Source organism: Chlorocebus sabaeus, chromosome 3, assembly GCF_047675955.1.
Source record: "Chlorocebus sabaeus isolate Y175 chromosome 3, mChlSab1.0.hap1, whole genome shotgun sequence".
Classification (NCBI taxonomy): domain Eukaryota; kingdom Metazoa; phylum Chordata; class Mammalia; order Primates; family Cercopithecidae; genus Chlorocebus; species Chlorocebus sabaeus.
Window position 1 is genome coordinate 17,908,460 of NC_132906.1, and position 27,336 is coordinate 17,935,795.

The 27,336-nt window shown below is 41.2% G+C and overlaps 1 protein-coding gene across 1 annotated transcript in view; it reads right to left on the minus strand.

Moving 5' to 3' along the window:
- Positions 1-27,336, minus strand: part of LHFPL6 (LHFPL tetraspan subfamily member 6) — a 257,518-nt gene that overhangs the window by 22,934 nt on the left and 207,248 nt on the right. Inside the window, exon 3 of the mRNA XM_007960203.3 lies at positions 13,667-13,765. Within this exon, the coding sequence (XP_007958394.1) occupies positions 13,667-13,765 (99 nt within the window). The remainder of the gene's footprint in view (positions 1-13,666; positions 13,766-27,336) is intronic.

Genomic DNA, 27,336 nt, shown 5'->3' on the forward strand with positions numbered 1-27,336 from the left:
GCAGCCATTTTCCTATAACACCCATGTGAAGAGGTGCTGCATGTCATCCTGATATTATGTATCTGCCCTCCCTGTCTCTACGGGTTATACTTCCATTGGCCACCAAGCAGTCTCTGAATATACTCTCTAGGTATCCGGTTACATACCTAGAGAACCGGAATGGAACTGCAGCAAGCACTGCTTTGATGTTTGTTAGCTGCCTCAATCTAAAAGGTTTTCCTTGATGATCCCTTTTTGCTTGTACAGTAGCTCTTGGGAATGAACCTCATTCAATTTGGTCAAGTATAGCCTTGAGACTCTTTTGGTAAATTACAGTCTGTTGAAAAAGTGTGAGACATGGTAAGATACTCTTCCACAACCTCATTTCCAACTTATAATGAAAGCAAGTCTCAGAACAAATCCTCCTACACATACAGACACTTATTCAACAAATAGCCATCAAAAAGCAGGCACAAAACATCAAACTGACCTGGGATCTAGTTAAGTCCTAACTCTCTTTTTAGGTATTTGGATGACCAACTTCTTGGAAAAAACCACTAGGGAAAATGCAACAAGGTTCCATGGCAGGATTCTGTTCTCTTTGGCAACAAACAACCAGAAATCTTCCAAACCAGAGACTAGAAACTGAACACTTTAGGGATGATCAAGCCGTGGATACCATTCCCAAGAACACTGAGGGCACAGATGGAATGCATCAGTAAGGCTGTACTGGGTATCAAAATACTAAAATATGTACCTGTTGGTAGGTAAACAGCCACTGCCCCCAGTTCCCCCAAAACCCTTTCTTCCCTTGGAAACCCTAGGGAATCCTTGCCTCACATTCCAGAAACCAAAGAGCTAATGTCTGGCAATGGAGGCCCCCATGGGAGCCTACCTCTGCATGTGGCCAGTACTTGTTTTAGCTCGCGTTTTTTACAACCTATGACATATTGATTATTAAATATTTTGAATATCACTTGGACTTAGAGTGATAACACTGTGACTGGATGAATGCTTGAATTCTTTAAAGCAAAATTAGGGAATGTCTCTAACTACTTATGTGAATTCTACCAATCCACAATCTTGAGTATCTTTAATTTCACCAATGAAAGTCCATTTTTAATACTCATCATGCTATTTAATAAGATCTAATTCTACCAATAAAAGTCCATTTTGATCATTACTGTGCTAATTAGTAAAGCTTCCAGTGTTAGTCAAGATATGAATAACAGAACCACTTGTACTAGCATCCATGAGTACCCAGTCTGTAGTATGTACTTGAGTTGCGGTTTCCCTTAGATAATATGCATATATCACTGTCTATGATGAAGTATTTTTCAAGGAACTATAGGCATTGTAACAGTAGTCTCAAGAACTGTGAAGGGTTTGATATTTTACTCTATTTGCAATGTAACCAGTTATACTATCACACATTTTTGGATGTTGTCAAAAGATAGGGGAGTCCTGGATCAGAGATAAAGGATTGCATTACTCACAGCACAGCAGGCAGCATGAACTTGATGTTTATTATGTTCACTCCCCTTGTCGCCCTCACCTCACAGTGGCTGACGCAAAACAGCCCAGGTGAATGCAGCAAACATAGTGGGTCTGTGTCACAGTTGCGGAACCAGGGAATGTGAATCTTTTATAATGGACTGCAATAAAATCTGCTCAATCTTTATTTACCCCAGAGAAAGGTATCATTTTTATTATAACGGACACTAAACACACCTGTCCTCTGCTCTACTTCCAAGATTGTTTACTATACAAACATCTTTGAAATGATAGTTCAGAACAGAGTGTCTCTGCTGACAAGTTGTGCTAAGACACAAGAGATCTGTGAAGAACCATCTCCAACAGCAGCACTAATGAAACTGGCTAAGATCCTAAGTGGAAGCATATTCAATTCACTAAGAAGGCTGAACACTCATTTTCACAGGTGTGATTTTGAATTAGAACTGGTGCACGGCATGGACATAAACATGGGAACAACAGATACAGGGCATCACTAGAGTGAGGCAAGAGGGAGAGAGGGGTAAGAGCTGAAAAACTACCTATGGGGTACTATGTTCCCTACCTGGGTGATGGTATCAGTTGTACCCCAAACTTCAGTGTTACACAATATATCCATGTAACAATCCTGAACATGTACCCTCTGAATCTAAAATAAAAATTGAAATAATAAAAAAGACAAAAATGTCATTAAAAATAAAAATAAAAAAGAACTGTTGTATGGGAGTACTTATTTGCATAATGCTTCTTGTAAGCAGAGGTGCGTTTCTGTATAATATCCCTTAACAAATACTCTCGCAGATAATGAAATCAAGTCAAAGGGGTTCAATTGTGTTCTAGCTTTCTGGGGGAATTTGAGGATTGCCGGGAGGTGAGGTCTAGAGTTCAGATCTCTAAGCTTTCCCATGTAAGACTTCCAAATGTTTTTTACTATAGGTTCTAAGTCTTCAGGTGTCAGGAATCCATTTGAATAATAACAAAAAGCTATGAATACTCTCTCCAGAAAAAAGCACATGTCCAAAAGTCTATGAAAATTGCATAGCATTTCAGTAGGTTCTCAATTTCTCTGAAGCCTATTGATGGACTATGAACCATTTAATTGGTCTGGAGACCTTAAGTTAAAATCAATCTGAAGATCAAAGGTTACTGTAACATTTAACTCTTCTACCAATTCATCAAAACATCCAGTTGCTAACCCAAAGTAGCTTACTTAGCCAGATATCCCAAAAAGTATTAATAACATCTCCACCTATCCAAAACATGACCCCAAATCAGGAGGTTAAAAACTAGTAGCCAGAATATATAAACATCAATGCTTCAAAGATACAAAATCCAGTCGGGCACAGTGGCTCATGCCTGTAACCCCAACACTTTGGGAGGCCGAGGTGGGAGGGTCACTTGAGGCCAGGAGTTCGAGACCAGCCTGGCTATCATGGTGAACCCTGTGTCTACTAAGAATTACAAAAATTAGCCAGGCATTGTTGTGCATACCTGTAATCCCAACTATTTGGGAGGGTGAGGCAGGAGAATCACTTGAGCCCAGGAGGCAGAGGTTGTAGTAGGCGACAAGGAAAAAAATACAGGCCGGGCATGGTGGCTCATGCCTGTAACCTCAGCACTTTGGGAGGCCAAGGCAGGCAGATCACGAGGTCAAGAGTCGAGACCATCCTGACCAACATGGTGAAACCTTGTCTGTACTAAAAATACAAAAATTAACTGGGTGTGGTGGCGCACGCCTGTAGTCCCAGCTACTCGGGAGGCTGAGTCAGAAGAATCTCTTGCACCTGAAAGGTGGAGGTTGTAGTGAGCTGAGATCACGCCACTGCACTCCAGCGTGGTGACAGAGTGAGACTCCGTCTCAACAACAACAACAACATAAAAAAAGATACAAAATCCTCAGAAAAAAGGACTGAAGATTGTTCTTTCATAGTATGATTTTAAAATGATTTATGATCTTTACAAAGGGCACAAATTAGAAGTGAGAGAATAGAGACAGGTATCAATAATGACTGCAATGAATAATCAATAACTGTGACATAAAACAATTGCAAAGCAACAACAACAAAACCAGAAAGAACAAAAAAATTATTTCAGTCTTGATTTCTTAGTACAAGGGCAACAGCATTCTATAAATGTCCGCAGCTCTCAGGAATGACTATCTGACAACAGAGCCACTAATGACAAAAAGGGGCTTCTTTATCTTTTATATTTTATATATTCTGGCTGAAATGATGGGAAACAATATAATGGTTGAGAACATATAATACAAAAAATAATTAGAATGAAACAGCTCAATTTCCTAAATGTCCTTAAGTACTTTACATTGAAAAGGCAAACTCAGGTACATATTTTTTTCTTTTTAAACTAATAAAAGGACAACATTGAAAAAAAATGAAGAAGAATCTTTAAAAAAGAGACTAGCATATTCTCCCCAATAGTTTTGTAACCATATCTCAAGAAATCTTATTTCCTACAGGTTTTCTAAGAGATTTCCTTTTTCCCGCAATTGCTTGAATTCTCCTGCTATAAATCTCTGCGAGCCACTGAATGAAGCTTTACAAAGGCATAAATAAAAGAGTAGGAATGACCCACAATGAAATAAAGCCAAAATAGACTTGAGAAAAAAAGAATGTAGAGCATTTTTTTTCCCACCTATCAGGGTATCTGGTTCTTTAAATGATTACCCTGACTTGGTTTTGTAATTTTTTTTTCTGGGAGGTGGTTAGGCCATTAGTCCCTTAACAAGTGATGCCATGATTCTTGGCAGGACATCAGTGGCCAAATAGGTACAGAAACATGACGGCAGCTGCTGTTTCTGTGATCAAAAATTCATAGTAGGTTGTCTTTCTTCCTCCCTCCCTCTCCTTCTTCCCTCCTTCCTTCCTCCCTCCCTCCCTCCTCCCTTACCCTCCCTCCCTTCCTTCCTCCCTCCCTCCCTCCCTCTCTCCCTCCCTCCCTCCCTCCCTTCCTTCCTTCCTTCCTTCCTTCCTTCCTTCCTTCCTTCCTTCCTTCCCTTTTTCCTTTCCTCTCATTCTCCCTCCCAAATTTTTAACCATTCAATAGATGGCAGATATATGGCATGCCAGTAAGAATCATGTCTATCTTATTCACAATTTTATGTTTGTGGCACAAGTCTTGATGCCTAGAATGTGCTTAATAAATATTTGCTGAGGAAGTAAGCGAATCTATTGAACACCAAACACCAAGCTAGGCACCAAAGTTGAAAAATCCTATCCCACAGGTTCATCTGGGACCTGCAAAGCTGTGCTTAGGGAAGCAGATCAAATTGAATCTATGATTGTACAAGATGGGGTCCTTTTTCCCAAAGCAGGATGAGAGGTGTTTACTAAGTTATAAAGTAGAAATGTTCCCGCTCTGATTTTGATAATGTGGAATGCACTGGAATCGGCAGGTTGAATGAATGTCCCTGGAAAAATGTGGCATTCTCCCTACTTCCAGAGTAAAGGCAGAAAAGTATTTATCTGATGGGAAGCGGCCCCTAAGAAAGGCTGAGTAACCAGAAAAGCTGATTATTGTTGCCTTGCGGGTTCCCGAACACTTCGCTCAGTCATGTCATCACTGGCCAGGGTGGGCTCCCTTGGCCTGCGGAAGTTTCCCTGCATCATTTGGAGCCAAGTTCCTCAGTGGCCCCATGGGTTCCTACCCAATTTAGGTCTTTGTTGAATTCACAGCAGCTGCCTGGCTTTCCTGTCATTCTCCTGTGCTAGAGTTCTGGGTGAGGAAATCCAGGCTCATGCTGGACCTTCTAAATGACTTCCAGTGGCTTGGATTTAAGTGTCAAAAGTTTGGAAATATTCAGTTAATAGTCATTTGGGAGGTAGGACATCATTGCTGCATTAATGACCTTCAATTTGCCTACATATCAATGCATATTCAATACCTTACTATTAACCAGCCTCCCAAATAGCAATCTCATAATGGAATAATCCATTTACTCTAAGCAATGACCAATGCATCCAGTGTTACGAGTCTCTTCCTGAGCTGAGTGACAGACACTCGAACTGCTGCTCTCTGCAAACACTTGCTGCTTGAGTCAGGGGAACCCTGCTCTGGCACACAGCTCAGATGCCTGCAGAAACTGTACAGAGCTACCTGGCCCGCCTGAGCAGGAAGCAAAAAGTCCACAGGAGTCATAGGAGCCTTGTAACTTCTGACCAAAATGAAGCTAGTCATGTTAAATGTCACAGAGACCAATAGCAGGTTACCTCGCTTGAGAAGCACCCACTAACACCAAGAGCTCAAAATTTTTTTAAAAAATTATACTTTTGTTTGCATTTGTACCCAGCTGACCTAGCCAGAAATTGCAAACAGCTTTTTCTCACGTATGATTAGATTTGGGAGGCGAGACAGCATGAGTCAGGGGTCAAGAGCTAAAGGACATGTGTCCAAAGAGATGTGGGACAGTCATTGTTCCGATTAGAGTAGAAGAGATTTCTTCCTTTGACTGAACATTGGAAGAAACAGACTCTCATCTTTATCAACACTGGGAGGCTCTGAGTTTTGAGTTTATGGCACTGCTCTTAAGAAGCCAGCAGCATAATTTCAAGAACAGGAACCACTGATGGCTTCTTAATCAAATTAAATAGCAAAATGAAAGCAATAATTACTCAAATTTACTTGGTAAAATAGCGAGACAAATTAATTGAAACACTACTTTTGATCACAAGGATATAATTAGAGAAGTCTTTGGTGGATGAGAATAACTCTGAGGCATGAATTAAATCAACTGGATAACCTGATTATAAAACCCTTATGCTTAATGTGTAAACGAAAACTCACTGTTGTGGAATGTAAAAGGCAGCATAAAGATTGATCAGCAAATCTGCATTTAAATGGTCCTGTCCAACTGTAAACATTACTGGGCTTTTATTATGTGCCAGATGCTGTGACACTATGTATTCTTATCACTTACACTGTTTTATTCTCTCAAAAAGCAATAAATAAAATCAGCATTGTTAACGCCTGCCACGACTGACCCTCTGTCCACGACCACAGGCTGCACTGATGGAAGGACCACAGGCAGTGAAGTCTGACAAAAGCAAGAAAAGACTAAAATGCCTTTTCTCCTTTTCATCTCATCTTCCTCTTACAAATCCCACTACTTCTCAGTGAAATCAAGTCTTATAAAACTCTAAGGGCATCTAAGCGGAACCATAAGAAGCACGTGGCATTCCCTGGCAGCCATTATCCCTTTGAGTGGACACAGGACAACGTAGGCCCAATTAGAGTGAGGAGAGAGACGCTGATTCCATTCCTGGGGAGAAGCTTGTCCTCTCCTTTTGGCATGAACAAGGATGTTTAGAGCCACAAGTGCCAAACACACTTACAACCATGGGGAGAACTAACGCCAAAATGAAGCCAGTGTACAGATGGCGCACGGTTACAGCCAATCTACAGACAGTTCTTCCTGAACATGTCCCTGGAAAACATCTTTGAGCTCCTGGGTCAGTCGTCGGTAGCTGACCTTAGCTCCTGCCTTGCTATAATAAGAGATATCACACGTCTTCTTTGTTTTGGCCTGTTTGAGCCAGACTTTTATAACCTAAACCTAAAGCATTCTAGTCTATACAAAACATAATGAATGTTTGTTAAGCAAGGCAAAGTACGAAACAAAAATACTTTTCTATACAACTAAGGACAATTGTTTTTCAAAGTATGCTCACTGACCACTTGCACCTAAATCACGTGGGATACTTGTTTAAACCACAAATGAAAGAATTACGCAGCCTGTCTGAACTCTTGTTTCTCTGTTTTAAAAAATGTGTGGATTCACACCTACTCCTTGCTGCTTCATAAATTAGTGTGATCCAAAAGTAAGCAGAGTAACAGTCTTTGATTTGTGAAAGTGAATACTTTTGCAAGATTGCTTCAGAGCCCTGCATGTAATAAAATAGAAAAATGCTGAAGAAAGAATCAATAGGATTATAAAATTGTTTTTAAGGCATATTAAAAAATTCTCTCCAATTCTCCTTCCTGAGGAAAAGAGATATTTTTTAAAGCAGGTTTTTTTCAGATTCCTACACATTATACTACAACTACATATGTGAGGTTGTTATGAAATCCTTCTTGCCTAACTATTACTTACATTTTTGAACCCAGTTGAAATGTTCTGACCTTGGGAGGCTCTTCCTGCTCTCTTAAATTAAATAAAGTATTATTTTGTACCATGGCTGATGCTTGGAGTTAAAACCTGTCCAAACAGGGAAGCAGTACATAAAGTAGCCTCTTTCCTGACTTTTCCTCCTGCCCTCTCTGCAACCTACCTCTCCGTGTCACCCCAAACCACATGCAGACTCAAACCCTTTACCTACCTAAATCCTCCAAGGGCTGAGAGCTCTGCCTGTACAATACTTCCTGAGGAAGCTCCCAGGTGAGGTCAGGTGCCCTTGAAATATGAGATAGCAACTAAATACAAGTCCAACTACTTTCAGTTGCAAGAGTGAACAGGCCTCAAACATCACCCAATGTGGAAATAAATTACCGTGTGTCAGCGAGGCTGGTCGCTCCTAGGGAAGGCCAGCTGCAGGGATGACTGCTGCACAGACTGGATTTTCTGCCCACCTCTACCCCTGCAGGCTGCTGACTCCTGCAGGTCCCCATTGTCAGAGGGGGTTGCCAGAGGAGGGAGAGCCAGGAATGTGTGGCCTCTCCCTTACGCATAGGGTCCCTTCTTCCCCAAGATGCCTCTAGACTCACTGGTCCAAATGAGCCTAAGCCTTCGCTTTCCATGCCAGTGTCAGGGGTGGGGTGACCAAGGCTGAGGCACAGTGCTTACCACCTTCCTTCCCACTGCCACCCAACAAGAAAACTGTAGTATATATACAGGGTATTAGGGTAATTGGATAGAGCTGCTCAGTGCAGTCTTCAGTTGTCCTGGGTCCTGACCAGTTGCCCTGAGAGCTGCAAGGATCAATAAATGAACACAGCTGAGAAATGTAACCATTTCTGGCACACCAGAGGTATGCTTTGCCTGAGATCAGGGATTGTCAAACTGTGGCTCCACTGCTTGTTTTTGTAAATAAAGTTTAATTGGCAAGCAGCTAATAAACACGAGAAAATGTTCAACCTCACAAATTATCAAAGAAATGGAACACCACAAGGAGATACACCCTTTCACACCAGTCAGAATAGCTATTATTAAAAAGTCAGAAAACAACAGATGCTGGCAGGGCTATGGAGAAAAAAGAATGCTTATACACTTTTGGTGAGAATGTAAATTAGTTCAGCCACTGTGGAAAGCAGTTTGAAGATTTCTCAAAGAACTTAAAAAAAAAAAAAAAAACTACTACCATTTGACCCAACAATCCCATTACTGGAGAGATATATATATACACATACACACACACACACACACACACACACACACACACACACGAAAATCATTCCACCAAAAAGATTCATGTACCCCATATGTTCATCAAAGTACTCTTCACAATAGCAAGGACATAGAATCAATCTGAGTGTCCATCAATGGTGGACAGGATAAAGAAAATGTAGTATTCTACACCATGGAATACTACACAGCCATAAAAAGGAATGAAATAATGTCCTTTGCAGCCACATGGATGCAACTGGAAGCCATTAACCTAAGTGAGTAAATATAAAACCAGAAAACCAAATACTGCATGTTCCTGTTTGTATTAATAAGTGGGAGCTAAACACTATGTACTCATGGACATATATATGGCAACAATAGACACTGGGGACTACTATGAGGGGAGGGACAGAGCAGGGCAAGGGTTGAAAACTAACTCTTGGGCATTATGCTCATTACCTGGGTGATGAGATCAATCGTACCCCAAATCTCAGCATCAAGCAATATACTCACGTAGTAAACTTGCACATGTACCCACTGAATCTAAAATAAAAGTTGAAATTATAAAAAATCAAATAAAAATAAACTTCTATTGGGGCCATCTATCTTTTCTGCAGAGTTAAGTAGCTGCAATAGAGACTATATAACTCACAAAGCTGAAGATATTATCTGACCCTTTACAGAAGTGTTTGCCAAGCTCTGGTTTAGACGCACCAACTAGTGTAGAATAATGTCGCAAGTCAACCACAAGTTCCATTCTAGCACCCAACACTTTTCCTTTCTAACATACTTCACATTTGTATTATCTTTTTGAACATCTGCCTCCCTTGCTAATTTAAGTTCCCTGAGGGCAGTGAATAGTGTCATTTTTTTTTTTTTTTTTTTTTTTTGAGATGGAGTCTCGCTCTGTCGCCCGGGCGGGAGTGAATAGTGTCATTTTTTACTCATTGCTGATGCCACAGCCCCTGCACCTAGTCCATGGGCTGGTACATTATAAGCACTCCATAAATATTTGTTGGCTGACTCATTGGGATAAATGCACTATTTAAATAATCTTCTATGTAGGAGCAAAAGCAATTATTTCCTTCAGGATGCTCCAGATCAGAGAGTAACAACATATCAAAAACAGCACGCCAAAAAAAGAGACACGCATGGCGCAATAGGAAGGGCATGAGCTTTAATAACATTAACATTTCACAACCCTTGGGAGGAAGAAGTGTCTACGTGCTGTCTCCTTGGCGAAGAGGCAGAAACAAACTTGGATTCTCAGAATCCTTGAGGCAACGTGTGGCAGAGGCAAGCAGCGTGTTTGCTGGAGCCATCTTAACCAAGAATGTTCACTCATGACCTCACGCTGAAGCTCAGCAGGGACCCTCCCTATCTAACTTCACAATTTGTGACTTCACTAAGTCACTGGGGCTCAACTTTCATCAGTGTTCAGGAGAACACTAACGATTTTTAAAAGGTAGAAAGCATAAAGAGTGTAGTGGGATGGGCCAGGCAGGGTGGCTCATGCCCATAATCCCAGCACTTTGGGAGGCTGAGTGGGGCGGACCACTTGAGGTTAGGGGTTCGAGACCAGCCTGGCCAACATGGTGAAACCCCATGTCTACTAAAAATACAAAAATTAGCTGGGCCTGGTGGTGGGTGCCTGTAATCCCAGCTACTCAGGAGGCTGAGGCACGGGAATCGCTTAACTTGGGAGGCGGAGGTTGCAGTGAGCTGAGGTCTCTCCACTGTACTCCAGCCTGGGCAAGAGAGTGAGACTTTGTCTCAAAAAAAAAAAAAAAAAAAAAAAAAAAAAGGAAAGTGAAGTGGGATGGGAGATAACTCGATGCCACACTTTCTCTTTAGGTCTTCTTTTCAAAGAATAGATAACAGAATCCAAAAAGATAACAGTAACCTAGAGAAACAGACCTTGATAAACCCCAAAAAACTTTCGCAGTGGACCTAGAACTCATTTTATCTGTGGATGATGCCAGTTTTTTTTTTTTTTCTCATCAACCAATCTAAGGAAATTTAGAAACACATGATCAGAAATGAAAACAACTTTACAGTTTTTTAAATTGCCAGAGGGTTTTAAAGTGTATACTAACATTAAAAAACTATTACCACTAGTAAAGAGGCAAGTATTTTTCTTTTTTTTTTTTTTTTTTTTTTTTTTTGAGACGGAGTCTCCTCTGTCGCCCAGGCTGGAGTGCAGTGGCCGGATCTTGGCTCACTGCAAGCTCCACCTCCCGGGTTCACACCATTCTCCTGCCTCAGCCTCCCGAGTAGCTGGGACTACAGGCGCCTGCCACCTCGTCCGGCTAGTTTTTTGTATTTTTTAGTAGAGACGGGGTTTCACCGTGTTAGCCAGGATGGTCTCGATCACCTGATCTCGTGATCCGCCCGTCTCGGCCTCCCAAAGTGCTGGGATTACAGGCTTGAGCCACCGCGCCCGGCAAGAGGCAAGTATTTTTCAACATTCAGTTTGACATTCAAAGTTTTATTCCATAATGCTGGGGACATACAAAATACTGAGGTGCAGTAATGAAAATTGCAATAACAGGACTTGAACTTCATTATAATCTGCTAATTAATATAGCAATACACAATAACAACAGGTCAGCACACACAGGATCATAATCAAGTTGAGGCCTGTGTTGAACAGCCAAGAATGCCTCAAACACCAGGGAAAGAAAAATGCCAAGCACTGTATTAAAATATCTCCCCTAGACACAGTTTGCTTTCCAAAAAAAAAAGCTGGCAGTCAGCTTTGCACGCCAGCATTTCAGCATTTTTTCCCCTTCTCTACATTTATGGCAATCCCAAACTAAACCAGATTTAGGAAAGCCTTGTCATCAAAGAGGGAACAATGGGTAAAAGGAAATCTCTTATTTGTTTTATCCATGCAAATTAGGTGGTATTTAGAACAGTCTTCTGTACCGGAAGAGCTAGTATTATATTCGACAGAAGTAGGGTGGTTGTCATCCATGAAGTCAAATAAAAATTGCTTCATATTTTCATTTTCAAATTCACAGACCTTTGATACTTTTTTCTGTCCCTTTTTCTCAGAATCCAACAGAAGTTTTTTTCATAGACGTTCTAACATAAAAATTTAAAATTAATATTTGGAATATAGTAATACTGCTATTAGACCAATTCCCTCACAATTTTTCTACCTAAAATATTTAATGTAAAAAGTAGATGTCTGAGTTAGTAACTGACTATGTACTAATGATCAGAATCACAGTCTGTCCATCCATATAGTAGGGGAAAATATATTTGCTATCACTTGACAGTGATGGGCTTCAGGACATGCTACCCTAAAATGCAGCACCTTGGCATTTGAGAAAACAGCAGAAGCAGGAAAGTCTCTCTCACATTCCCCTGCTGCCTTTCTCTCCCAAAGCAGGTCATAAAACCTAGAAAGGATGATCTGACCTTCTTCTGAAGCAGATCGTAAGACCATCATTGGAGAGATGCTCTCACTATACCCAAAAGAGAGGAATATTCTTACCTCCGGCAATACAAGGACACAGAGAGGAGTCTGAACAAACAGGTCTTGCTAAGTTCTATAGTTTATTACCACTAGATAATACCCTGTTTGTCCAGTCATACTTCTCCACAACAATCCCCTTCTTCATTAAACCTAGCATAAAAAGCGTACAGGTTTACCTGCTTCTCCAAGTCTTCATTTCTTTATGAGGGGTCCCGTGTCATGAAATTTTTATTTTAAATAAATTTGTATGCTTTTCTCTTGTTAATCTGCCATTTGTTATAGAAGCCTTAGGTTTGAATCTAGCAATGGGGAACAGAAATGCATTTCTTTCCCCATACAATGCTAAGTGTTTTATGGGTTCATATTCTTTGATCTAGTAATACCAATTCTAGTAAAAGATTCTAAGAAAATATTCAGTAGGAAAAGCACTTATATTCATTAAACTACTCATCATAACATGTCTTAAAACAACAGACACTGGAATAGACTAAATGCCCAGCTAGAAAGAAATAAGAACGTGGTTAAGTAAATGGAGGTTTATCAAACAAGTGAAATATTACCCAATTATTACAAATTAAAATGATGCAAACCATGGAGTATTTTGCAAAATATTTTATAGACTGCAACATAAGTAAGTATGGTTACAAGTGAAAACTACCTGAAATTTTCTTATTAGTCTGCAGAAAAACAAATTTGTGAGTTAAGAGCCCTTTATCAATATGCAAACTCTCACCCAATCATCACATTTATCAGAGTGGCACCCGACTTTCTGTTGCTGGAATCCCTGCGGTCTCCCAGTGAGCTTTTCCCATTCTTTCTTTGTGCCTTTAGTGTACGGTAGTCCTCACCTGCAAGGTGCTTCCACCTAATCCTGATAATCCATATGTAGCACTTTGTTCAAGACCGAACTCCATTCTCACCTCTTTGACAAAGTGGCCTTATTAGACCACTGATGTGAAATTGCTTTGAATTGCTTAGCTTGTATTATCATTTCCTTGACTGTTTTGTTGCCACCTCTTCTCAGACTGCAAATTCTACAGAATTATTTTTAGCCCATGCAATGGGTAAAAAATATGTGATTTTGAAAAATGAAGTAATCAATGAGTATAAACTGTTCAGGACAGGGGCCATTTCTTATCTTTGTATCTACAATACTCATCATAGTACTAAGCAAACAGTAGATTATCAATAGCTCTTCACTAAATAAATGGATACATTTATACTGTTACACGTGACTGTTGGCTGTAATAACCAGATAGGGTTTTCTCATCTGTCCCCTTTCCACTTTCTGCTTCTATGAAACATCAGATAAGGTTCTTTTTCTAAAAGGAGTGCCATCCATGAAGAGAGCTTACCCAGGTCAAACTGGCCAGAAGTGTAGCCACAAGTCTGCCGGACTTCCTCACTGTCCCAGCCCAAGGGGTAGAGCGCACAGCCAGCACCAATCAACAAGCCTGCAAAGAGATAAGAAGAGGGCTTTAGCAGTGCTTCTCTGCATCACTAGATAAAGGTGGTGGGATCGATATTTAGCAATATAACAAGACTATAGCGTCTGCTTTTTGGACAGCACCAACCACAACTCTTTTAAGCAATCTAAGGTCAGTTTGACTCCAACAACAATTTCAAGTCAGCTTAAAAGGAAAAAAAAAAAAAACTTGACAGCTCAGTTTGGGTCCAACTTGGCCTTTTAAAGCATTAAAAGCCTTGCAAATCCTGTTTAGGAAATACAATTCAGAAGCTTTTTAAATCATTCTTGTAAAAAGCCAACCAATTCCACCATTAATCCATGCAAACAAGTATTTCAAGAGCAAGCAAAAGTTCCTAATAGGTTACAATTTCTTATTCATTATTCTAAATTCATCATTCATTATTCATTAGATTTTTGTTTCCTATTTAAGGCTCAAAATAGAGTGTTTCAGTGTTGTCAAATTTTACCAGGGGCAGAAAGAACATAGAGTTTCATGAATGGCCTCGGCACATTCATCAAACCTCAAACCTCTGAACTGTCCTGCCCATTATTGTGCGATGTGGAGAATCACTGAGCATCCACGTGTCTCAGAAAGACTCAGGAAGACAGACATTTATTATAATCTAAGTACCCCTTGCAGCTAAAACCAAAAGTTTTGATGACTAAACTGAAGAAAGCGACGGTTTTATCTTAATATAAATTAAGTTATCCTGGCAGCACTCTCTGAGCTGACAGCTTTCAATTGGTGAGTCTTTAGTTTGCATCAAAGCCTAATACGGTTTTATAAGAAGCTACGTGAGATTTAAGCACTCACTATTTGAATTTGTGTGCTAATCTGAAAGTGAGATCTTGTTGTGTCAATCACAGGTGTTATCAACACCTGTGAGTACCACAAATGTGCTGAACCCATAGGACCAACAGATAGGTAGTCTAATGTGGGGGAAGTGGCTTATCAGGTGCTAAATGACAGAGGCCCCTAAATGAGAAAATCCATTAATATGGTAATGTGGAGGAGGATGGCAGGGCCTAGAATGTATCTACGAGAGGAGGTCTTCAATATTTCTGCACCAAGTCCCTTCCCGGCCTTCTTTTTTCCTTTTCTTCCCCACCCCCATCACCCCTGGTGGATAAATCAAGCAGTAGTAATCCGTACAAATAATCTGTTTCCTCACAGGTAACTAAGGGAGAGCAAGCTGCTTTCCATCCCTGTCCTTAACCACTCTGTGGAGCTCTAAGGAAAGGCCTCCCTCACCCCCACACCCATCCTGATATGTTTCCTACCCTGGTAATGCTTTCCCCAGTCTGCCCCTTGGTCGACATGAAGGGCCTTCTATATGCAATGCAGAGGGCCATCTACTTGTGAGAGTGCTAAAAGAATCATTGAAACTGTGAATCACTAGTCCCAGGATGTCCTATATGCAACTGCATAAATATGAATTATATTGAAGCTGAAGAATAATCTAGAAAGCAGTTATACAATCTTTTGCTGACGAGGCAAAATATCCTAGTGGCCAATTTCCTTAGGCTTTTTCCCTTAGGATAGAATGTATAGCATTCTAAAGACAACTCCAAACTAGTTTTAGGCACCATTAAGTGAAGAAATTATGAATGAGGATGCCAAGCTTTGTGCAAACTGAATTCCATGAATGTTTAATAAACAATGAGGTATCATGTCTGTGATACTCAGGTCTTAATAGGAAGCACCACTTTCTGAGAAGATCCGGTGAGCAATTTGTTTTAAAGGATGACAAATACAGAAAGGCATCTGGACAAAAAGTATTTAAGTGCAAGAAAAATGAAAAATAGTAACATTTAAGCCAGGGGGCCGCAACCCCCGAGCCATGAACCAGTATGGGTCCATGGTCTGTTAGGAACTGGGCCACAGAGCAGGAGGTGAGCAGCATGCAAGCAAGTGAAGTTTCATATGAATTTACAGCCGTTCTCCATTGCTCACATTACCACCTGAGCTCTGCCTCCTGTCAGATCTGCAGTGGCATCAGTTCTTTTTTTTTTTTTTTTTGAGACCGAGTCCCGCATTGTCACCCAGGCTGGAGTGCAGTGGTGTGATCTCAGCTCACTGCAACCTCTGCCTCCTGAGTAGCTGGGATTACAGGTGCCTGCCACTGTACCCAGCTAATTTTTGTATTTTTAGTAGCAACGGGGTTTCACCACGTTGGCCAGGCTGATCTAGAACTCCTGACTATAGGTGATCCGCCCACCTCAGCCTCCTAAAGTGCTGGGATGACAGAACCACTGTGCCCAGCCTAGCATTAGATTCTTATAGGAGCACGAACCCTATTGTGAAATGCGCATGCAAGGGATTCAGGTTGCACTCTCCTTATGAGAATCGAATGTCTGATGATCTGTCACTGTCTCCCATCACCCTCAGATGGGACTGTCTAGTTGCAGGAAAACAGGCCCAGGGCTCCCACTGATTCTACCTTATGGTGAGTTGTAAAATTATTTCATTATATAATCACAATGTAATAATAGAAATGAAGTGTACACTAAATGTAATGTGCTTGAATCATCCTGAAACCATCTTCCTCCATTCAGTCCATGGAAAAATTCTCTTCCATGAAACTGGTCCCTGGTGTAAAAAAGGTTGGAGACTTCTGATTTAAGCTATCAGTAATCTCCTCCTTACCTGATAGACAACTAAATGAAAAACAGTTTTATTTGCTAATGTTCTTTTCATTACAAGTAAAAACTATGTGCCATGAAGTCATGAAAACACCTAGTTTGGCCCAGTCTTATGCTAGTCACTTTGGGACACTAAATAGAAAGGAGCTTACATATGGAAGGAACACTTAGGACAGGAGCTCTCCAAGGGGCAGAACACTTAGCAGTCAGAGTCTTTTGTGGAATTCTGGGCTGTTTTTGTGATACTGTAATCAGGGACCTTGGTTTTAAAAATCACCCACTTTCTTTTTCTTCCTTCTCTCCCCTCTCACCCCTTCATTCCTTCCCTCTCTAGACACTCCCCTCCAACAATGTATGCTTATCTAATTATGCTTTTGCTCTTGAAACAAACCAGGCTGGAGCCCCATGGCAGAATCCTCCCACTTAGGAAGAGTCCACCATTAGCCCACCATCATCAAAGTCAAGATAATGCCAACCAGACTTCCGGACAGGCAGTTACCCAAGATGGCCGTCAGAATGTGAAAATAAAACTTTAGACAAATTTAACAGAGTTTAATTGAGTAAGGGTTAAAAAAATTCACAAATCAGGCAGCCTCCAGAATCATGGCAAATTCAGAGAGGCTCCAGGGATACCTTATGGTCAGAGCAAATTTATAGACAAAAAAAGGAAAGTGACATACAGAAAACAGACGTGAGGTACAGAAACAGATGGACTGGTCACAGCTTGGTGTTTGACTTATCTGAACATGGTTTGAACAGTCAGCAGCATATGCGTTGTTGAAGTATGGCTGCTGGGATTGGCTGAGATGCAGCTATTGTTACAGAAGCACACTCCTAAATTAGGTTTTCTACTAAGTCTACCTACTAAGCCAGGCTATGGTTCATCCTCAAGAACTTACGTATGGAAGTATGGAGGTTTTCTCAGGCCATGTTTAGTTCAATTTAACGAGAACAAGATACACAGACCGTGCACCCTGCACTATTCCTGAATGTCTCCTGTACCAAGTTTCCCTTTAAAGGCCCTATGGTAAATTTTAAAATGTAAATGGTGTTTAGAACACTAGATTGCCATCTTCTCAGGTTGCTGGTTATCCGATTAAACCTGCTTTTCCTCCCACCAAACTTTGCCTCTTGTGTTCTGTCTGGCTTTCTACCAGCAAGCAGCCAAACCTAGGTGGGTTACATTACTTTGGTTTTCTTTTGTTTGTTTTGTTTTGTTTTTTTGAGATGGAGTCTTGCTCTGTTTCACAGGCTGAAGTGCAGTGGCACGATCTTGGTTCACTCCTGGGTTCAAGTGATTCTCCTGCCTCAGCCTCTTGGGTAGCTGGGATTATAGGCGCATGCCCCCACGCCCAACTGATTTTTATATTTTTAGTAGAGATGGGGTTTCATCATGTTGGTCAGGCTGTTCTTGAACTCCTGACCTCATGATCTGCCTGCCTCAGCCTCCCAAACTGCTGGGATTACAGGTGTGAGCCACTGCACCCAGCCACATTACTTTGAAATGTAGATTCAACCATATAAATTAGGAACAATTTTATACACAGGAAATTTGTGGTACATGTATGAATTTTTAAAATATACCATGAACGTATGCTCACAGTTTTTAAAAGTTGTTCAGTGGAGGGCAACTAGCTTATCTGAATTTTTATATTAATATTTATGTAGTTCTTGTTTTGTCATCTGCTAGTATTTGCTAGCAGGAAAGAAACTGCAGACTCTAAAAATTTGAGAAACATTTCTGGGAGAAAAATGTATGTTACAAACCATATAATCAGGCTAATTGGCTATCGCAATTATTAGGATATGTAGGCAGACGTTTCGGTGGCCTCCCCACTAACTTGCTACCACTGTATGTTATGGTAAAAGGGAGTCTGAGATCATATTTGGCCAAATATGCAACAAATGTTTATTAGTAAGCTGGCACCAAAAAGAGTCAGAAGACCAATTCTGTAAGCTCAGTGAAATCCAGTGACCTGCCCCCGTGACCAACACAACTCCATCATATAGTCATTGCAACAAGGACCTCACATGAAATTTTCAACACACAATAGACAACTATGAGACAGCTCAGGGAAACTTTAAGTCAGATCAGGCCACAATATTTTCCATTAAATGGAAGTGGAGAGGGAGCACAGGTCCAAAGAGAGAGAGCTAAACCTGGACTGCCCCATGCAGTAGCCAATAGCCACAGGTAGCCCCTTAAGTTTAAATATAAGTTAATTAAGATTAAATACAACTCAAAAATTCAATCCCTCAGTTGCACCAACTACATTTCAAGTGCTTGACAGCCACTTGGCACTAGTGGCTACCATATTGGACAGCGTAAATCAGACCATTTCCATAACTGTAGTTCTACTGGAGGATGGCTGTGCTAGATATAAGACACATTTTAAAAGAATGCTGGACTTGTCAGATTCTTAGGCCTTAAGCCTAATAGTGCTTGTTAACAATCAAAATCATCACTGCTCTTTAAAATTCTTCCTTTTAGGTAGGGCTAGAGGCCAGGAAACTATATTTCATACACTAGTGGGAGTTCTGGGTCATACTGTGTCAATAAGAAGCTCTCATGTGGAATATAAAAGATAAAAGGGATAACCTGGTATTCCACATTGACACCTCCAGCCAGGGGCAAGCCTTTCTGCAGACAGACAGTGATATTTTGTGAGTGATTTCCAGGTGTCCCTCTCCTCATCGCCCTCTTAAGGGTGGATTATCAGCTGTAGCTTCTGTTGATCGCAGCACTTCCTGATTTCCTGAATTCTTCAAAGCAGCTTCTCTGACCTTCACTTTCTCAGACCTCTTAGTAGGTCTACAAAAAACGTTAAATCTCTGGGCTACATCCCTTCCTGCTGGTAATATCTAGAGTTATTTCTCTTATCAGTCAAACTCTGGTACATGCCCACTCACACAAGGGCAGAAGAGCCAATATTGGTCTTAACACCCCACCGTATTTCTTGAACATCATCATTTCCTTAATTAAAAATTATCTCTAAACACAATTTATGCTAATTATTAAACTTCTGGGGCAAGTATAGATCGTGATATTCTAAAGCTTGGCCTTTAGGCATGTCTGTGGTATGGTCTTTGGTTAGGAAATGGAACAGGCTAACTAACCTCTCCTGAAACGTAGATTTCTGAAAAGGATACTTCGAATGTTAACTAACTGCCTTTTGGGAGAGGACTGAAGTCAACTAGCATTTTGTTGTCTATACTGAAGTACTATTTTGCATAGTAAAGTAGAAGCAATTAAATGTAAAACTGAGAACATCTTTTTAATGGAAGAAATTTGCCATTGTTCAGTTCCAGCAGTGTTAAATCTTAGCCCGTGTTGTGGAAATCAATGTTTGTTGGAAGCACCGTTTAGAAATCCCTGAATTAGATACCAATTGGGTATCATATGGTATGCAGAAATGGCGCTCAGAAAATTTTCTGGAATTTGAAGTAGTTGCTCAAATGATGTTTTAGTGACCTGACAGATTTTAAGACCTCTAGCTGCCTAACTTGCTTCTGTAAGTGGCTCAGTTAGAATCTCTAGCTTACGAGCTTTAATATTATTTACATGGATTTTCTTTATTAGACTTCTAAACCCTGTGGTTACCACATGGTCTTAATTTCAATCAAATTCCTTTGTCACTGCCATAAAAGATAACATAAAAAAAGTCACAGTATCACACCTTTTGGAAATTTGTGCATAGGAGTGAAAGTGAGGGAAGATGTTGTGAAGCAAGTCAGCAACCTGAGGAAGGTGGGAATCAAGGTGGGTTGCAGGAAGAGGTGTGAGGTCATGTGCAGCTACAAGCTCATTTGCAATTAAGAAGCAATCTATTTCTGCAACCCCAAAGATCTGCAACTTTTAAGGGGTCATAAGTCAATCACAAATTATGGCAAATTAGTTCAATCTTTAGTTTCTACCAGCACCTTGCTGCAATCAGCAATCTAGAGGCAAAAGGCCACGAGGAAGATCATTTTTAAAGAGGTTTTAGGATTGTACAGAGATGCTGCCTCCTAAAAAAAGAAAAAGCAATAATCCAACAGATGACTTGATAATTATTAAACCTGGAAAAGTTCATTTTAATAGTGCATTGACTACCACACCATTTCATCCTGAGTGCCCTGAGGTTTTGGGGCTTACCCTGTTCAAACACAATTACAATATTTTAAGAGCCAAGTCAGTGGAATGACCTCTAAGGAGAAGCCAATGTGAATGAAAAGAACTGGCATAGATAATTTTAAAAAGGTGGGCAATGCTGCTGTGATGAAAGTCTGTTCTTTAGCTCCAAATGGGCCCTTGGGCCCAAACCTGAGCCTGGATACACTCTGGCCGTAAACCACCTGCAGGAGAGCTCCTAGTAGAAACTCTGTTCGATTTCACAAAGTGCTAGAAATATCGGCCATGATACTAATTGCTTCTTTGAATTTGAGTGTGTGAAGTCTGAAGTCTGTAAAGAGCTCAGTGGTCGGAATAAGAACCTGGGGCTGGGAATTTTCCCTTCTGCAAAACTCTTTCTATTCAAACACAGTACTTAACACTTAGCCAGTGGACGATTAACATGACAATTCAGCTCCTGCCAAGAAGGCAAAACAAACCTCTAGTCAGCCAATGCCAGTTACTCTCCACAGGTGGTAAGAATAGAGTCCTCATGTTAAACTCATAAAGCCTTATTTTTCCAGGCCAATCTTGCAAGTTTTTAAATGTGATCTCACTTTTTTCCATGACTGTGGCTCCATTCTTTTTCCACTGTTTATTTTATTTTTTTAAATGGAATGACTTTTTCCACCCTTGGCCCCTTGAGTGGTCACACCAGTGTTTCCCATCAATTCATCTTTTATGTGTTTTGGATACTTTTATCCATCCTCCAGTTCCTTTATCTTCCTTTCTGTGGTAAGCACCGAGGGAAATTGTTTTCTTTACTGTTCTCATGAAAGCTGCTCAATCTTGCAGCCTGTTATCTGGACTTCTCTTTGGAAGAAGCTGGCATGTTTCCATCTCAAATTCTCCATATGCTAATTTATGTACACGAGTTTTGTCCATTTTCATCCCTAGATAATGGCCCCTTTACAAAATGTAAGAACAAGAAATGTAACAATAAAACAAATACAGTGGTGGGGAAGGAACAAGAGCAGGGGTCAGTAGTGTAATTCTTCAGACCCTGAAAACCCAAGGAGTACATTCTTTAGTCTACAAGAAAAAAAAAGAAGGCTTGGTTGGGTTCTAGTAAACCACACCTCCTATCAAAGTGCTTTCTGGAAACTGAGGCACAGAGGATGTAAGAAGCCTGTCCAAGGACACAGAGCTCAGATTAATACCGGGCCTCCTGGATCCCAGACCAGGCCTCTTTTCCACCTATCATGATCCCAATGCTTGGACATAAGTCTACTCCATGGTCACACACTGTCCACCCATAATCTGAGTTCAGCCAGACACATGTTGGATTTGACCACCACCATGTTTTACTAAGTGGGACTTAGCATCTCTAAGTCCAGATTTCTTGTATCTCTTGAATAACTGAAACATATGCCAATACAGAGCCTGCAAGTGGCTGGCTGGAGCCAGGTCCTGGTCATCCTGTTAACTGCTTGGGTGCCCTGGCCAGTCTCAAAGGCATTTCTGACTGGGGATCCCTGATTTACCACACCTACTACTAGTTCTTTGAATACATTTTGAGCTTTTTCATCTCTGGAAGTTAAATCCCTTCTCTCTGACTGAGACACTGTCACTGCTTACTTTAATGTTCAGAAAATACTACCACTTAAGGTCTAGAAGCCTCAACACATTGCCTTTCCTGGTCATCTCAGCAATGAGCTATAGGTTTTGCCTCTCCTGTGAGCTGCTATTCTGATGCACTCTCTACCCTTTAATTGAGGCTGACCATCTTACATTGCAGTTATTTGTAAGTATTACACGTCCTGGAAGGCCACACACTCTATGTTTACTTGCATCCAACTCACTCATTCACAATATTTGTTAAATATCAAATAGCAGTAATATTATTTATTTAGTACTTTAAAATCCTCAGAAAAATGTGTTTTTGTACACATGTGTTTTTGAAGTGCAGATATCGGGTCGTAGTTATAGAATACATCGGCCGGGCACAGTGGCTCATGTCTATAATCCCAGCACTTTGGGAGGCCGAGGTGCATGGATCACCAGGTCAGGAGTTCAAAACCAGCCTGGACAATATGGTGAAACCCCGTCTCTACTAAAAATACAAAAACTAGCTGGGCGTGGTGGTGCGTGCCTGTAATCTCAGCTACTCAGGAAGCTGAGGCAGGAAAATCGCCTGAACCCAGGAGGCAGAGGTTGCAGTGAGCCAGGATCACGCCACTGCACTCCAGGATGGGTGACAGAGCGAGACTCCGTCTCACACACACACACAAAATCATTGCCCCTATTTAATAGGTGAAGGAAATTGAAGCTTGCACAAGCAGGCCTATGCTCATAAATCTACTCAAGTGGTAGATCCAGGGACAAACATCCAGGTTGAGCCCCAAGCCAGTGCTCCTAACCCCTCTTCTCCAATGCCTCCCAAATCCCCAAGTGTTCACTGTCCCATCTCTGGGCTTACCTTCCATAGCCACACATGCACTGAACCCTGTGTGTAAACGGGAAGGAGGCACGGGGCAAAGATCAAGCCAGACTTCCAGTCACCATTTGTCCAAGACTGACACTGCTTTAGCCACAGGGAAGACTCCCACTGCTGCCTGTGACTAATGACAAGGGATGGGCTCTTGGAAACCCTGTAAATCCCTTTCCTGGGGATCAGTGAGTGAGAACCCTGGTTGTGAGCACTGGCACACAAAAAGCTTCCGTCCAAAAAGGAGCACATGGAGGTATAAAGGTGAGAAATGGGTTGTGATCAGAAGGTTAGCCAAGGAAAGCATATCTTATTCAAACACTAAAATATAAAACAGAACTATGATAATTTGATGACCTATCAAAAATATTTTAACAAATCACAATAAGGCTATTCCTTGGCTGAAAACATCCTGCAGAAGAGAGCATACTTTGGGTTTCCTTCAAATGTTTTTCAAAGTGGTGCCTTGATTCTCATTCTTCTTCTTTTTCTAATTCACGTGACAGAAAACACAAAAGACATGTGCAATATGTTATGCACCAAAATACTTGTTCCTTAGCTCAGAGCAAAAATTCACAAGCTAACTTCAGTCATAAGTGACTTGTCACTTTTTCTCTTCCTGGGGTCCTAGGCAATCCTTGGGAGAAAAAAATAAAGTTGCTTCAAACAATGAAAATTTGAGGAAGATTTTGCAATTGCTATGTGACAGTTTTCTGGGAAATTACATCTGACTGAAAGCAACACCTTTGCCCTTAGCAACCCCCGTAGTTAAGGGCATCTCAATTCTACCATTTCACTTCTTTAGGACTCAGTTTTCCTTATCTGTAAAATGGGGGAAAATGCCTATCAGGCTCTCTTGAGATGGTTGCAAGGATTAAATGAGACAGTGTATGTAAAGCGGTAGACACAATACTTCACAGGAATAGTTCAATGCATGGTCTTTATCGTTAAACTCTAGACCTTATCGTGCAGGCAGGGAGGGTGTGAGTTTGCTTAAGGCCAGTGTGTTTTTGTATACCTTTGTCTGACATCGAGTCCTCCTCTCTTGGAGAAGCGTCTCTTCTCAGATGGAACGCAGGGAGGGTCCCAGCAAGGACATTGCTGGAAACTGCGAACCATGAACACTTGGCCCAGTCATAGAAGCTTCAGAAAGCACAAGTGAAACAGCTGCAGCAGGGTGACCCTCACAGGAGTGAACGATTAGTACACTGCTACCATGATAAGAATGCTTCTCTCTCTTCCTTTTTGTGTGTTTTTAGAAACCTGGTCTCACACCATTGCCCAGGCTGGAGTGCAGTGGCAGGATCATGGCTCACTGCAGCCTCAAGTTCCAGGGCTCCGGGTATCCTCCTGCTTCGGTCTCCTGAGTAGCTGGAACTATAGGCATGTGCCACCATGCCCAGCTGTTTTTTGTCTTTTAAAGGCACCTTTGGCCTTTCTGTGAGGCAGGTGGAGCCAGAATTGATTCACCCACTTGGTAGATGAAGAAACAGGGTCACACACTGATGGGGAGATCTAAGTACCATCATCACACAGATAACCAGAGGCAGTGCTGGGATACAAACTCAGGTGCTTGAGTCCTGTGATAGGAGTAGGAGCTTTGATTCACTGCCTTCACTCTGATACTGCTGGAAAGGAAGTTAACAACGCTTAGTCCTGCAGCTACCCCTCCAAAACAAAAGAAATGCCCATTTTCACAGACCCGAAGGTGTCATGCATTACATGGAGAGAAAAATAAAGACACAGTACCAAATTTCCAGAGTACCGTGGTCCAGTGTAGCACTGCTCAGACTGATGTGCACAGAAACTGCTGGCAAGCTTGTTAAAATGCAGGTTCTGGTTCTGTAGTTCTGGAATGAGGCCCAATGTCCTGCATTTCCAGCCAGCTCCCGGTAAGGCTGAGGTTGCTGAACCACACACTGAGCCTCAAGGGTCGAGTGGAAATTGCACAAACTTTGCTATCCATCATGTCAGGCCTGAATTCTGATACCAACCTTGACTAGATATGTGACCCTGAGCTGCATGCCTTTGACCTCTCTGAGCTCAGTCTTTCATCTCTATAAAATGGAGCTAATGGTTCCTGTACATTTAGCATGGTACCTGTATCTTTAGCACTGTTATTAGATATAAATTAATGACTTGATAAAAATGGAAGGTCCAGAGGTTGGCATCTAATAGGGGGCAGCATATTATAGTTGTTTATGTCAATATTAATAAAGATATTACCACTGTTTCAGAATGGCAAGTTATTTCACTCTATTATACCTGCCAATTTCAGATTCTTCATTAGCACCTACAGGTGTTCACCAGTTTAAAACAAACAAATAAACCAAAACACTACCTAATTAGAAGCAGAAGCTTCTGCTGTATCACTTGCTCACATCTTCACAACAAATACACTTGCTGGAACTAACCATATCTCTACAGCTAAGAGTTGTTACATTTCTTTTTATTCTCTCTAACATGGTATTATGAAAAATTTCAAACTTACAGAAAAGTTGGAAGAACTGTAGAGTGAATACCCATATACCCACCATTTAGGTTCTATGATTAACAGGTTTCTGAAATGTTTTAATCTCCTATCTACCTATGTTCCCACTCCTCTATTAATACATAAATCCACCTTTTTTTTTTAGGAATGGGGGGGTACTTGTCTTAGTAAGTTTCAGGCATCAGTATATACAGTTTCCTGTCATCATTCATACCCCATCCTCTTCTTTCTTTGGCGCAGGAGTCTATGCAGACCCTATGACACAGACACAAAATTAGACCAAAAAGCTGTAACTGCGACAAGACTGTATCCTGAAGGCCTGATGGTGCTAAATTGGGATCCATCAACTTGGAGAGTGATTTTTATACAAATCTGGAGTAATGGATACCTTTAAGTCTCTCACATTTCTCAAACAACTATCCTACAGCTTAAAACAGGATCAGCTTGCTTCAGCTACCTGACCCAGAAATCCCAATAAGAACCTTACAAGATGTTTCACAAACCTCAGAATAACAAAATAAAGAGTCCCAGCACAGATAAGCCGCTCAGCTCAGACTTTTCAGTAGACATATTTTCTCTTAATGATTACTGTTGCTTTGTGCAAAAAATGAATTACTCCTGACACTGACCCTCTTAAATAAGAAAAAAAAAAAATGAACATAACCATCACGCTTCAACACAAAACCTTCCAGGAGCAGGACTAGGCTTCAACAATATTCTGTCAGGAAAGTTCTGACCAGAAAAAAACAAAAGGAAAAATGCATAAGTAAATTTGCACTGCAAACCCTGAATGCATTCCACCCTTGCTTTGAAAATACAATGTTAATTCCAAACCAGACTCTAGTTGTTGCATGTTGGTAAACTGTGGTTACCCTCAAGAAAATAAATATTCCAGTGGAAAACTGTGAGGAAGGAAGGCTTAGAAGTCAGAAAGTGCTGTATCCAAATATTGGATATGCCACTTACTAGATACTGGCCAAGCAAGCCTCGTAAACTTGAGCCTCAGAAGTTTCTTCCATAAAATGTGTGTTAGTCCGTTTGAATGGCTATAAAGGAATAACTGAGGCTGGGAAATTTATAAAGAAAAGAGGCTTTGGCTTATGGTTCTGCAGGTTGTACAAGAAGCATGGTACTAGCATCTGCTGCTGGTGAAGCCTCAGGAAGCTTCCAATCACAGTGGAAGGCAAAGGCGGAGCCAGTGTATCACACGGTGATGGAGAAAAGCAAGACAGCTGCCAGGCTCTTTTAAACCACCCACTCTAGCAAGAGCTGGTTACCACGGGGCGGGCACTTCATGAGGGATCTGCCCCCTTGACCCAAACACCTCCCATCAAGCCCCACCTCCAACACCGCGGATTACGTTTCACCAGGAGATTTGGAAGGGACAAGCATTCAAACCATGTCAAAATGGATCCACCAGTGCTTCTTTACAGAGTTATTGACAGCACTGGAGAAAATGCTTTTAAAATCCCAGCACAGTGCAGAGCATGTAGAAGCAGCTTCCCTCTAGGAGATTACGAGGAGGGAGAGGTAACACTTTGAACATTTATTTTTATTTACATAACAGTGTCTTTATGAAAACAAAATACACCATCATTGCATTAGGATGCACGGTGTTATGGGAGAGATTTGCCAAACTTCCACTGGAATTGCAGGGCAGATGATAACTATGTGTTTGAAGTCTCACAGGCAGCACACCTTGGCACCATGAAGTAGAATGCCATCCCCGGCCACCTCCAAGCCTTCCCCTGACATCTGTACAGATCTCTGATTCCTGCTAGAGCCCTAACTCACAGTTTCCTTCCTGGCAGGCTTGTAGAGCGATTTACTCTGGGCGTGGGAAAT